This window comes from Eumetopias jubatus, unplaced genomic scaffold (assembly GCF_037043125.1).
Source record: "Eumetopias jubatus isolate StellerSeaLion01/CBP00866 unplaced genomic scaffold, mEumJub1_p1.0 scaffold_3, whole genome shotgun sequence".
Lineage (NCBI taxonomy): Eukaryota > Metazoa > Chordata > Mammalia > Carnivora > Otariidae > Eumetopias > Eumetopias jubatus.
In genome coordinates, this window is record NW_028274809.1 from 78,544,905 (window position 1) to 78,559,165 (window position 14,261).

Consider the following 14,261-nt stretch of genomic DNA (forward strand, 5'->3'; position numbering starts at 1 on the left):
AGCTCTGAATGCATAAACCTTTGGTACATTACTAAGTAACCATATATATTATGAAGTGTGGCCACATTTGGCGTATCTTTTTGGCATTAAAATATAGCATATTATATGTAGTATTTTAGTTCTAAGCACAAAGTTACAGTTACCGCATGAAATCTAAATATAGGTACAGAATACCCAATTCAAGATAAAAGGCTACAAACCTCTTTGTTTTGAATACTTCTTTCTGATGTTCAGTTAGTATTCTTTCCTTTGTTTCTTTTCCTTCTGGAGGTATAAACACAAAGTCAACAGACTTTTCCTCTTCCAAAGGCATTTCACTCTTTGTTTTTGTAGAAGACGATTCTAATTTCAACTGCAAATTTATAAAAGGCAAATGTTCGTTTGAGTTTCCAAATTATTTTCCAACACTTCAATCAATCTCTATTCTAGCACTCTAGTGAAGTTATTCAATAATGACTAGGGAGTTTGTAGTTCAAACCTATAGGATATCCTTGGTTAATAATTAGTACAATGCCCTTCCCTTTCATTCTGCTTTTAATAAATATTCAGAAAATAAAATTACACCTCTAAAAAGTAGGCAACTTACTTACCAACAAAGCACAGACAAATGTTTTTCCGGCCAACATATGGAAATCAAGTGATTTGGGAAGAAAAGAATGTATCAGCAGCTCTCAAGTTGAAGCATAAACTAAGTCAAATTAAGTAAAAGTCACCGAAATAATACACGCTCCATGCCAGTAACATCAGTACTGTTATTTTTACAAATTTTCTGTTCAATTGTTTTCATTCTACTTTAAAGTTGCTACAAGACTGTATTGAGAGTCATTCTTTAAAAATAGTATTTTTTCTTTCATTTTTGTCAGGGCCATGGTTTCAATATTCTATAATACCCTTATTGAAAGTCATCATGGAGGAATTATTGTCTGAAAATCAGTTAACTGGCAATTAGTAAGATTAGCAGTATAAGATATGAGGCCAAAATAGATATCTTACCTAGGTATTCTCTTTCTATTCAATAACAGAAGTTCTAAAATGTTCTCTTGTGCTACCTATGCTGTAACTAACATACATAGAGTTCATTCCATCTCAAGGGGGCTACTGCCTGAATTAACTATAATTAATGGATGCTACACATTTTTTTTTAAGAATTTTGTCAGAGAGAGAGAGAGAGAGAGACAGTGTGCGCACGCATGCGCATGCACATGCACAAGCAGGAGGAGCAGCAGGCAGGGGAGAAGCAGGCTCCCCACTGAGCAAGAAGCCCAATGTGGGGCTCGATCCCAGGACCCTGGGATCATGACCTGAGCTAAAGGCAGGCACTTAACCAACGGAGCCACCCAGGCGCACCTGGGTGAAACATATTAAGTAGACTTAACTTTAGTAAGAATGAATCATTTCACAAAGCTTCTAGATTTCCACACTATCTTAAGTCTTTTTAGACCAAGCTCTATTATTCTCCCTTAATCCTTTCTTTTATTTAGCCTTTAATCACATTTTTTTCCAATTAGAAGCTATATGTTCTCAAGCTACGATCTACTTTTATACTGAAAGTTCTATTAAGTTTAGAAAAACATACTTTGACTGGTGGTTTCTTATTTTCTTTTGCATCCTTTGTTTGTGCCAAAAAAGAATCTCTTTTTCCACTTGATTTTCTTTCCATGCCACTTATCTTCATATTTAACTGTGAATTTTCTGTCTGTTTTATTAAAAATAAAACAATTTTTAAGTGCAAATGTTCTATTTCTCCTTTTCATGCTTTGAAAATTCCAGTATAATACTCATTTCAAATATCAAATTCCTTCTCATTCACTTATTAAAATCATATCAAAGAAAAGAGCCATTCTTTAATTCATTAACATCTCTAACTCATAGTTATTTTGTACCATTTTTATAAATTTTATGAATTCTGGATATTTTGAGAATTTTACAAATTCTAAAAAGAAGATACACCATATAAATACTAAAAATGAATCAAATTAATGAACTCAAAGACCCCTCCTATTACTGGGAATATTTCTAAGAAACAATCACAGCCATAAAACTTTAAACATCAAACAATGAGGCATGCATGATACAAAGTATTACCTACCACGTCCCTTTTAGACTTTTTCAGGACAAATTATACCAAACAAGTCTCAACAAGTCTAATTATCTGATAAGAAAATTTTATTTTAGCCAAAAAACAAAAACTGGAGTGCTTAGGTAGCTGTTAACTTTTTTTCTCTTACAGGTTCTAAACAATTAACAGCCAAGACTCCATTTGTTGTTGAATAGAGAAAAAGTTGTCTAATGATGTCCTACCTCATGGATATGTAATACTCATGCCTTTACTGCTTGATCCTCAGATAGTAATTATTATTAGCCAAAGTAACCTTGTTCCAAATGGGTTATATGATAGCAAAGATGTGTTTTTCTGACAGAGGAATGAGATTTGATGTGAAGAACTGAGAAAATGAAGGACAGCTCATGCTTAGACACAGACCAGTAACTATTATTCCTGGTTTACCTAAAAGCAACACTTAACCATGTATTTTAATAATTACATTTGCAAAGGAATACACATTAAATGCCACAGTTCAAAAAGGATCATTAATGAACAAGAATCAGAGAATCTATGGTGAAATTTACTGACCTTAAATCAGAAAAGTATTTTAGGCCAAAAGGCAAAAAAAAAAAGATAAACAAATGAAATTGCATCAAATTAAAAACCTTTTGCACAGTGAAGGAAACCATAAACAAAATGAAAAGGCAATATACTGAATGGGAGAAAATATTCACAATACATCTGGATAAGGAGTTAATAGCCAAAATACATAAAGAACTCATGCAACTTTATATTTAAAAAATATCCCAATTAAAAGATGGGTAGAGGACTTGAATAGAAGTTTTACCAAAGATATAGAGGGCCAACAGGCACTTGAGAATATGTTCAACATCACTATCATTATCAAGGAAATGCAAAGGAAAATTACAATGAGGTATCACGTCACACCATTAAGAGTGACTATTATGGAAAAGAAAAAACAGCAAATGCTAGCAAATGTATGGAGAAGAGGGAACCCTCACACAACTGCTGGTGGGAATATAAACTGGTGCGACCACTATGAAACACAGCATGGAGGTGCCTCAAAAAATTAAAAATCGAACTACCATAGAACCCAGTAGTTTTATTTCTGGGTATTTGTCCAAAGAAAACAAAAACACCAATTTGAAGAGAGGTTCACCCTCATGTTCACTGAAGCATTACTTACAATAACCAAGATAATAGAAACAATGTATCACCCAACCATAAAGAAGAAGGAAATCTTGTCATTTGTGACAACATGGATTGACCTAGAGAGTATTATGTTAAGTCAATGTCAGACGAAGACAAATACTGTACGAATTCTCTTAACATGTGAAATCTAAAATATAAGATTAACGAACAAACAAAGCAGAAAACAGACTCAAAGACAAGAAACAAACTATTGGTTACCCAGAGGGGGATTGGTTGGGGACAGAAAAATTGGTGAAAGGGATTAAAAAGTACAAACTTCCCGTTATAAAATAAGTCATGGGGATGTAATATACAGTATATGAATACAGTCAGTAATATTGTCATAACTCATACAGATGGTAACTAGACTTACGAAGATCATTTTGATATATAAAAATATCAAATCACTATGATGTATACCTGAAACAGGATACTCTTTATGTCGATTATACTTCAATTTTAAAAAAAAGTGTTTCAAGCCAGGCAACAGACTTTATAAAAAACCCTATATTATGGTGCTCTTATGCTCAAATTTTACTCGTTTATCACGTCAAAAAAAACATTCTAAGATTCTGTCTTTTAAAAAATTACACTGCAAGCCAATAAACAAACTACTCAAACATCATTCAAAAGTAAAAAACCTCAACTTACTGCATTTGAATATGGTCCACTGGATTCCTCCATAATTTCAACATTTTCCAAACCAGGTAAAAGCAACAGAAATTTCTGTTTGGCTTGTCTTAGTACTGGTCTTTAAAAAAGTACATAAACATATACACCTTGAGTCAAGCAGTACTGGTGAATACTGATATGTTAACAAGAACACTTTAGTTATAATTTTAAAATGGCAAAATATATCCACCTTAAAGACTGTTTCTCATTCTACATACACAAAACTGGGACAAATGTAAAACATTTAGTTTTTTGCTAACCTCTTCAGTTCCCAAATTTTCTTAAGAAATTTCCCAAATTTTATCATGCAAAATTCCAAGCAAAAGTAGACTATTACATTAAATTCCCGTGTACACATCACCCAGATTTAATAACCACCAATTCCTTGCCTTTTATATTTCTTTTATTAAGGAAAATTTAACACTGCTTTTTATGTTCCTAAAACCACGGGTTACTCTAAGTACCAAAGTAAAAGGTCAAGTTATGTTTAATAGTTACCATGTATTACAAATTAACATTTGAACTGAGGAAAGTTCTGCAATGATTCCTCCTAAGAAAAATTCATGTTAAGACCAAAATATCAATTTATGCAATCATAGTAACTATATAAAATAGTTTTGTGGTTAGCATACTTTAACTCTTCAGGATAAGTCAACGTCGACACTTTAGCAAATGTGGCATTCCAGAACTGAGCACTTTGTTTTCTAATCTGTTTATTCCTGTGCAAAAATATTATGCATAATAATGGAGAGATGTATTCAAGAAGTTCGCTGTCGTAAGTTCCAGTGTAGCTGAAGTGTAGACAAGTAATTATCTCTCCCAGTAGCTTTTCTAACTAGGAAAAAGGAAAATTTTATTAGGATACCCTATGAAATGTTCTTTTAAAACAGGAAAAATAAAACCCCGAAGCATACTAAACAATTCACAACATGTTACTATTTCAATTTTTTAAATTCAAACTTTTTTTTTTAAAGCTCCCATATGGGATGCCTGGGTGGCTCAGCTGTTACATGTCTGCCTTCGGCTCAGGTCATGATCCCAGGGTCTTGGGATCGAGCCCCGCATCGGGCTCCCTGCTCAGTGGGAAGCCTGCTTCTCCCTTTCCCACTCCCCCTGCTTGTGTTCCCTCTCGCTGTCTCTGTCAAATAAATAAATAAAAGTCTTAAAAACAAAAACAAAAATAAAAACCTCCCATCTGTCGCCTTAAATATGATTATAAACTGACAAATTATCAGGTGAATTTACTGTAATTATCAATATAAGACCTTGATTTCAAACTTATTTTCCATTAACAGAAAAAATTACATTTTCTCATGAACAGAGATTAACAGTTGACTACCCAAGTTTTACCTATAAAATACTGGAACCAATTACCCTCATGTATAAAGAGGTAAGATAGGAGGTGGGGAGTAGTATGAATTTTAAGCAACATTACTCAATCCTTCTTTAAAAACTATGTGCCCATGTCATGTTATCAAATGTCCATTAAACTGGAAATATAATCCTTTTACAAATCAGAACTATATATAAGGAAGACAATTACCTAAACCCTAACATTTTTTTCACCATGAAAGTATGTTTTACAGACAACTGTCCATTTTTACCTTGTTGCTCATACAACTATACACTTTAGGAACTTCATCAAGCCTGGGAAGAAAAACACAAGAGTACCACTTACATTTTAGAAAGTTAAACCTAAAAATATATAATGCAGCCATAAAAATGAGACTTGTGTAAGTGATAGAAGGTGCCCCAAGACTTAATTTTAAAAATGTCAAATTACCATACATTAAAACATGAAACAAACCTATCTTTAAAAAATGAACCACAGAAAAACATCTAGAAATACCTCAAAATACTAATACTTGTTTCTGTACCTCTTTTAAAAAGCATAAATAATTTGTATTATGCTTAAAGACTAAAAGAAGATGTGCAAAATGCTAATATATTTGGGGTTCTACTTTGTACTTTTATAAAATTTGTTCCTAAAACTTTCTCCATGAATTTATAAAAGACAGACTATTATGATTGAACCACATAAGCTTGTTAGAAAAAACATTGTTGAATCCTTTCAAATTGCTTTTTAAAAAAGTTATGTCATTTGGAATTTTTCAGGGTTCAAGGCACTGCTTGCTTCGATTCAAATGTAAAGGATAATGTAAATTAAATTTTTACAGGATAATTCAGAAATTTAAATGTGTATACCTTTTGAACCACCAATGTGACATCTAGGACCTCTTTCTGCAGTAGTGGCAAACGTGGACACTGACATGTGTACAAATATGTTCAACTGTAATATTGTTAAGTTAGGAGGGAAAAGGCTAGAAAAATATGTATGTCTGCTAACAGGAAATTGGGTATAAAAGTCTTATGGAACCCTCTGGAGACATCAAAGAGAATGAGATTCTTAGATGAATGGTGCAAGATGCATACAATATTTTAAGGGTATACCATGTACTTAATTGCAAAGTAGCATATCAAGTATGCTTCATATACATAATGTTTAACAGGTATGCTTGTTTGTATTATCAAATCTGAAAAGGTATGAACTAAATTGAAAAGGGGGGTTGAACTAGCACAAAAAATTTACAGACTCCCAATTTCTACCTTGTATTTATGTGTGATTTGAACTATCTTTTTAACAAATGCAGTTTAATGTATTACCCCTTCACTAAATTTTAGCAAACACCATCCATAACAACAAGCTGATAGGAAAATGACAAAAGTTTACTACCTAGATCTAAAGACATGTAATTTAAAGTTATTAAGTAGAAATTCTAAATACTTACTTTAAGTTTTCATAAAATAATGCCAGAGGTCTTGTTAAAGTTGCAAATATTTTTCGGATCATAGAAGGCAAAGAAATACGTCCAAGTACATTAGAAAGAATACTGGTGATTGAGTTGCCAACAGTGAGGAGAGTATCAGAATGTACTTCCTTGAAGCTCAGAGTGTGGAAAGAATAGATCACTCTCACAGTAAGTTTAAATAAAGAAGCCAATTTCCCTAGAGGTTCTTTCTTCTTTTTGGACCAATCTGAAGGTCTCTGTGGTGCTAAGATAAAATTGAATTTATTAAAAACTCAAGTACTTTGAAAAGTGTTACTGTACGTCTTTACAATTTATACCTCATTTAAGTAACAAATACACCTAAAAAATGACAGATACTTCTAATATACATGTTTCTGTAGAGTGATACCCACAAACCTTAAAATGATATGCCACTAGTGGATAAATATCACAACACTGTCTTTACGACTGAAGCAGAGACAAAGAAAAACTATTTGGCAGATGAAGATGTCTAGAAAAATGAGTATTTTCTCTAAGGAGTTATAAAATGCATTTCCTATGTTTATATCCTCTGAATTTCAACAACCGATTTGTAAGAAAGTACTAAATCATAACACAGGGTCCATGGGGCGCCTGAGTGACTCAGTCACTTAAGTGTCCGACTCTTGGTTTAAGCTCACGTCATGATCTCATTGGTGGTGGGATCAAGCCCTGAGACAAGCTCTGTGCTCACTGAGGAGTATGCTTGAAGATTCTCTCCCCCTGCCCCTCCCCCCCACTACATGCAAGCACTCTAATATTTAAAAAAAAAAAAAAAAAAATAGGTTCCAAAATTAAATTTTAAAAGTCAATTTTTAAAATAAGAAACAAAATTTCACTTAGAAATTATTGCTCCCTGGCTCATCTATAATACACTGAACCCTACAAATAACACTCAACAAGTCACAGATCCAAGTCCTCAGAAAGAATCCAAAAATAGCAAGCCTAGATTTAAAGAAAAAGATGTACCTTAAAAGCACTGACTTTCCTGTGTATTGTTTTTTGGTTTTTTTTAAAGATTTTATTTATTTATTTGACAGAGACACAGCGAGAAGAGGCAACACAAGCAGGGGGAGTGGGAGAGGGAGAAGCAGGCTTCTGGCAGAGCAGGGAGCCTGATGCGGGGCTCAATCCCAGGACCCTGGGATCATGACCTGAGCTGAAGGCAGACGCTTAACGACTGAGCCACCCAGGCGCCCCTCCTGTGTACTGTTCTTAGATCCTGCATATACCTACCTATAGGGATAAACCCACATCTGTCAAGAAAATCATACATATTCAAAAATCACCTTTCTTTCCTTCAAAGAATCCATTCTCTTAAGGTAAAATATCTCAGATGTAAGAGAAAACTCTAAATCAGTGCTTGTTGATGAAAAAATATGTGGTGAAATGACAAGTGTTACTAACAAAAGGAAGTCAACCTTCTTCCCTAGAATCGGTTTCCCAGACATGAATATAAATTGGAATGGCCACCCAAAAATTCCAGGTCGGGATGTTAAGGCTGAGAAGACAGCCATGAATCATATGACACCTATCCAACACTTGTCTACTCAAGAGGATCCGGAGCAGTGACATCTTAGTAATAACGAATAGATCTCGGTTTCTAAATGCCATTCATCCTCAGCAAAAAGAACAATGTTCCTTAGAAATATAGCTGGTTCCAGGCTGAAGAACAAGAAGTACAGGATGAGCCTGATTACTTTAGCCAAAGGTCTCAAAAAAAAAAAAAATGGAAACACATGAAATGGTCACATAGGCCAACATGAGCATAAGTCTTAGTAATAATAAATTATAAACCACTGAATAACAAAACACCACAGTGATAAAAATAAAATAAGGGAGGGGCACCTGGGTGGCTCAGTTGGTTAAGTGGCTGACTCTGGATTTTGGCTAAGGTCGTGAACTCAGCACCTTGAGATTGAGTCTCGAGTCCAGCTCCCTGCTCAGGAGGGAGTCTGCTTGAGATTTTCTCTACCTCTGTCCCTCCCCTGCTTGCACTCACGCACAATCTCTCACTCTCTTTCTAAAATAAATAAATAAATCTTAAAAAAAAATATGAGGAACAAACGAAGCTATAGCTTACATTAGGATGTCATTTGCACCTGGAAGTGACTGGTGCCTAGTAGTGCTCAACAATTGTAGAATTTTTTTTTTAAGGCCCAAAGTGGGGCCTGAACTCACAACCCTGAGTATAGAATGATTTACTATGAAAATATGAGATAAATAACAGGGACAGCTTTTAGAATTAATGTTATTAAAGACAAAGCAGATAAGCATCTTGATACAATTCAATATAATCAAATGAAACAACGTGAACTATTCCGGTAATCATCTTAGTGCTTTAGGCAAGAAGCATTAATGGATGATAAATTCATGGGTGAAAGTTTGCTGAGAAAAAGGATATTTACATAGTCTTAAAGAATCTGCCACAAAATATTTATTATTCATAGGTACTTACAATAGAAAACTTGGCAGATACTGTCTTAACCAACTAATAAATGTTAACGCCACCAGTAACAGGACAAATAAGAACATTTTAACAAACATCAAAGTTTCCTGCCCAGATAATTCCTTGTCTAACTAAGATGGAATAGGTAAAATCACTCATATCAGCAATCTCTAACTGGGAGAATATTGATCTTTCTATGGTATACAAAGGAGGAAAGAGGTTTTTGTGTGTGTGATAGAGACAGGAGAGATCACGAGCGTGTGCAAGAACATGTGAGCTCTGAGCATACCAAGGTTATACAATATAGTTGTATGCCAACTACATGACATGGTTATACAACATCTAAAGCAGTAAAATGAGGTCGGAAAAGATATTAGGATTTGATCTTGACAACAGTTTAGACAACTGTGTTTATGAAATAGCAGGTGAATGAAGTAAAAAAAGTACTTACATTTAACTTTGGGCTGATACTTAATATTATATGGTGAGAAGTCAATGCAATCCACCATTACAGTAATTATATGAATGATCCTATCCAAGAACAACAAATTCTAGGAAAGAACAATTAAGTATTATATTAGAAACTTTCAACTACTGGCATAGTTTCCAAAAATAGTAAGCATCAACAAAAAATATAAGACTGTCACTCCCATATATAACATATAAGGTACATAAATGAAGTACAGAGTTATAAATACTTCCTAGTTAACTGCTGCGCACCTAGTACCATAATTTTTGTTTCTCGACATTTAGAGAAAATAATTCAGTTATAAGACGCCCATAAGATTCAGCATATAAACCAGTAAACTGAGAATAGAAGAGTAAGGTTCTTAATTAGATTCTTTATGGGGGGAAGGGTGCCTGGGTGGCTCAGTTGTTAAGTGTCTGCCTTCAGCTCAGGTCGCGATCCCAGGGTCCTGAGATCAAACCCCGCATCGGGCTCCCTGCTCCACGGGAAGCCTACTCCTCCCTCTCCCACTCCCCCTGCTTGTGTTCCTGCTCTCGCTCTCTCCCTGTCAAATAAATAAAATCTTTTAAAAAAAAAAAAAGATTCTTCATTGGATTCTTCATGAAAATTGTAAGTGTTCATTAAACTCAGTGATAAAACAAAAAAATGAAAAAGATGCTAAGCTCCCTCATACCCTTTTCCTCCTCCTCCTGAAATCCAACTGAAATAAAAAACAAATTGATAGAAGCATCAGAGACTTCCTAGAAAAATTTTTTTAAAGGCAGAGGGTAGGAAGACTAAAAAACAAAACAAAGGAAATCCCAGCACCGAGTCAAAAAACAATTCCAAAAGAATGGAATTTTTTTTCCTAGAAGTTTTCCTAGCAAAACTTCTGAGTAACAAGACATACTGAGAGTTCTGAGAAAAAAAGTTAATTAAAACAAATACTGAAATTAAAGATCTAGAAAACAGATGCACTTTCTTCTCCCCTTATTCTCCATTACTATCCACTTTTCCACTTCACTGGACTAATTCACATCTGCCCCCCAAAGACAACCTCCCCAATGAGTTAATTAAGGACCAGGAGGAGGAAAGCAGCAGTGCCATCGTTAACCACGAAAACTATGTGGGAAAGTCAGTCCACATGACAATCTATATTTTCATGTAGAAAAGATATCAAAGTTCCAAGTGCTTCCTCCTTGCTCACAATTACAAAGTAAAGGACACTTCTAACTACGATTTGCTATCAAGACTGGCAAAGGGGCTCTCTCTTCAGTGAGGAAATGCATTCCAGCTACCGTATCGCCTTGATTAACAAACACATACAATCCTGAGATGTCCTAATACCAACAGAACTAATCCCATGAAGAAAAATCTAGTAGCAAACAGAAGAAAACATTAATATATTAGCTCAGAGGTAGAGGAAATATTATCGACTTAAAAACTCTAATTGTAAAAACAAAAACCATTGTAAACGGTTCTGATACACTTTCAGCATTTAAACCACAAATGAACAATTAGAGAAATACCAACTCCTAGAAAGCAGTACCAAAACAAAACACAAATAGGTGTAGTAAAAGAAAAGTAAGGAATACATAAAATGAACTAAAAAGGTCTAAAACCATCTAAAATGGTACTCAGAAAAAGAAGAGGAGCACCATTAAATAAAGCAAGGCAATTTTCCTGAGATGAAGGCACAGCTCTTTAGATCTAAAGGGTCTATATCAAGGACTGAAAAGAATAATTTAAAAAGATGCCGCACGAGACAAGCTGGTAAAATGTGTACATTCTAAAGACCAAAGAAAAATCCCACAATTTTACAGAAAACTTAAAAAAAAAATCACTATCAAACTATGCATTTGCAAAAATACAAGCTATAACAAATGAGTAACTTTAGTCAAAATTCTGTAATATAAATTCGCTGGAACCTAAAAATAATAACTAATCAATTGATTATGTGAACAGGGAGCTATCAGTCATATATATGATTGATGAAAAGCCTTTTTTTATTAAAGAATTAATAAATCGCAGTGAAGCAAAACAAGAGAAAATAATAGGATACAGGAAACTAAGATGAGCAACAAAATACCCTCAAATTTTGAAAACCTATTTATTTTCCAAGTTTATAGTACCTTGTATAATAAATAGTGTAGTAAGTAAAATTCAGATTTTCAACAAAACTTGAAAGGTGTTAAAGTGTAAAAACCTGTGGGATAGTGATATCAATGTCTTTGCTTGCTGGGGTAAAATGGATAATTAACTCTTCAAATTTGACAGGTGAAGTTTCAAGAGTAGTATCTGAAAGAAGCGGATTTCGGATTCAATAGAAGATTAAATACACTTATTAAAGACTCCTATATTTACTTATATGCTAGAAAAAGACACAGAAAGGTTAAAACAAACTGAGAAATATATACAAAGAAAATCCTAAATCTATACAATGGAAAAATATATAATAATTACAATAAATGAACTTAAATACATGGATGAACCTTCCAACTAAAACACTGAGCCCAAAAGACACACAATATGACATAACTATAAAATTTTAAAAGGAACACTGCTAAACAAATGTACATAATATATAGGTGTGGTGTAGAGTAAAAATATTTTTAATGAAACAAATTTTCAAAAAGTCAGAACAGTAATTCACTCTTCAGGGAGAGGAGGGTATGGTGATTCAAAATGCATAGGGGAGCATCTGAGGTGCTCACAATGCTCTATTAACGGACTTGGGTGATGCTATTTCTGTATGATAATTTGTCAGACTGAACTGTTTCATGCATTTTTCTTTGTTAAGTTTCTCAGTTTTTTTAAAAAAGATTTCACACATTCTCAAAAAGGTGTATTAATATCAGTTAATATCAAGTTGGCAAAATTCAAAAAAGGCAGTAAAGAGGAACTAATTACTGTGAAGACAAAGTCACAACTTAAGTATGATGGTGTAGCATTAAAATACATAATAAACGTTTTCAAATACATCAAATTCACAATCAGGGAGACCCTTTATCAGAAACAGGTGGTAAGGGGAAGATGGCAGACTAGGAGGATCCTAAACCACCTCATCCCCAAAATACACCTAAGATCACACCCACATCAGTACAAATAACCCAGAAAATGATACATAAACTGGCAGAACATACTCTCCATGGCTAAAGGTAGAGAAGTGGCTACATGGCAAGCAGAAGGAAGGGTGGAGATGAGCTTGGGGATCAAGCTGGCTCACAAAATAGTCCCCCCCAGTAGGGAGGGCCACTGCAGGCACAGAGGAGAGAAGCAGACCCTATCCCAGGCACCAGAAAGATGAATCTCTGTACATTTGGCTTTGTGTGGGGCTCAACACCTGGAACTTTAAAAAATCACATGGCTGGGCCAGGACCGCTAGCAGAAACTGAGTCTCCACCCTTAAAGGGATAGCATAACAACCTCACTGAGGTACAGCACAGATACAGCAGTTTGAGAAATGCCTGGAGTACAAGGGAAAGACATCTGTAACTGATCTCCAAACAAGTGCTGAAGGGGAAGGGATCTTTAAGAGACTTATCCAAGAACAAAAGCTGGCAGGTGCAATTTCGCTCCCCAATGCCCAGGCTAGATACACGGACATGTACAGGAACTAGCACAGCACGAATACTCTCCAGCTAGCTTGCTAACAGCTTGCCCTGCCCCCATGTTCTGCTGTGGACTCACCCCTCCAACCTGCCCCATGGCCTGGCAGTGTGCAAGCAGCCCCGATAAGGATCAGCAGGACTCCAAAGTGACTCCTGTCCTGGGGAAAGGGGAACATAACCATATATACCATTCCATCTGTGGCCCCAGCAGTGGACTGGGAGCAGACGTCAGGTCTGACTGCAGGCCCCACCCACCAATGAAAACTTCTCAGGGGACAACACAGGGAAAACAACATGCAGTTCCTTGCTACTGCATCTCTGGCAAACACCTGGTCTGACTCAATTCAAGCCCAAGGTGGTCCCAGACTGGCTCACTAACAACACAGGGATAAACCCTGCCCAGAGGCAAAACCACTACAGAGGACTGAAGGCAAAAGTGACTCAGGCACAACAGCAGGGCTCATACAACAAATATACGAGACACCCTGAAGTGCCAAGGTTCTGGTGAACAGGGGACACTGCACTGCAGGGCACTACAGGACCTCTTCCTCATACGGCCACTACTAACAAAAGGAGGAGATATAGCTGACGTTCCTAACACGCAGAAACAGACATGGAGAGTTAGATAAAATGAGGAAACTGAGGAATATGTCCCAAACAGAAGAACAGGGTAAGTCCCAGCAAGAGACCTAAATGAAATGGAGAGAAGTAATACACCTGATAGGAAATTGAAAGTAATGGCCATAAAGATACTCAATGACTTGACAAAAGACTGGAGGGCCTCAATGAGACCCTGAAAAAGAGAAAACATAAGGGGCACCTGGTGGTTCAGTCGGTTAAGTGTCCAACTCCTGATTTAGGCTTATGTCATGATCGCAGGGTCCTGGGACTGACACCCGCATCAGGCTCCGAGCTCAGCTCCGAGTCTGCCTGTCCTTCTCCCTCTGCTCCTCACCGCCCCCCACTCTCTCCAATTAATAAATAAAATCTTTTTTAA

The 14,261-nt window shown here is 35.6% G+C and overlaps 1 protein-coding gene across 3 annotated transcripts in view; it reads right to left on the bottom strand.

Annotated features, from left to right (window-relative positions):
- RIF1 (replication timing regulatory factor 1) overlaps positions 1–14,261 on the bottom strand; it is a 64,510-nt gene that overhangs the window by 15,689 nt on the left and 34,560 nt on the right. For all 3 annotated transcript variants that reach the window (XM_088021707.1, XM_088021708.1, XM_028113054.2), the window contains exons 21-27: positions 9,657–9,756; positions 6,718–6,982; positions 5,533–5,575; positions 4,561–4,763; positions 3,908–4,007; positions 1,577–1,696; positions 201–352 (exon numbers count right to left, since the gene is read on the bottom strand). In XM_088021707.1, coding sequence (XP_087877833.1) covers positions 201–352; positions 1,577–1,696; positions 3,908–4,007; positions 4,561–4,763; positions 5,533–5,575; positions 6,718–6,982; positions 9,657–9,756 — 983 coding nt within the window. The remainder of the gene's footprint in view (positions 1–200; positions 353–1,576; positions 1,697–3,907; positions 4,008–4,560; positions 4,764–5,532; positions 5,576–6,717; positions 6,983–9,656; positions 9,757–14,261) is intronic.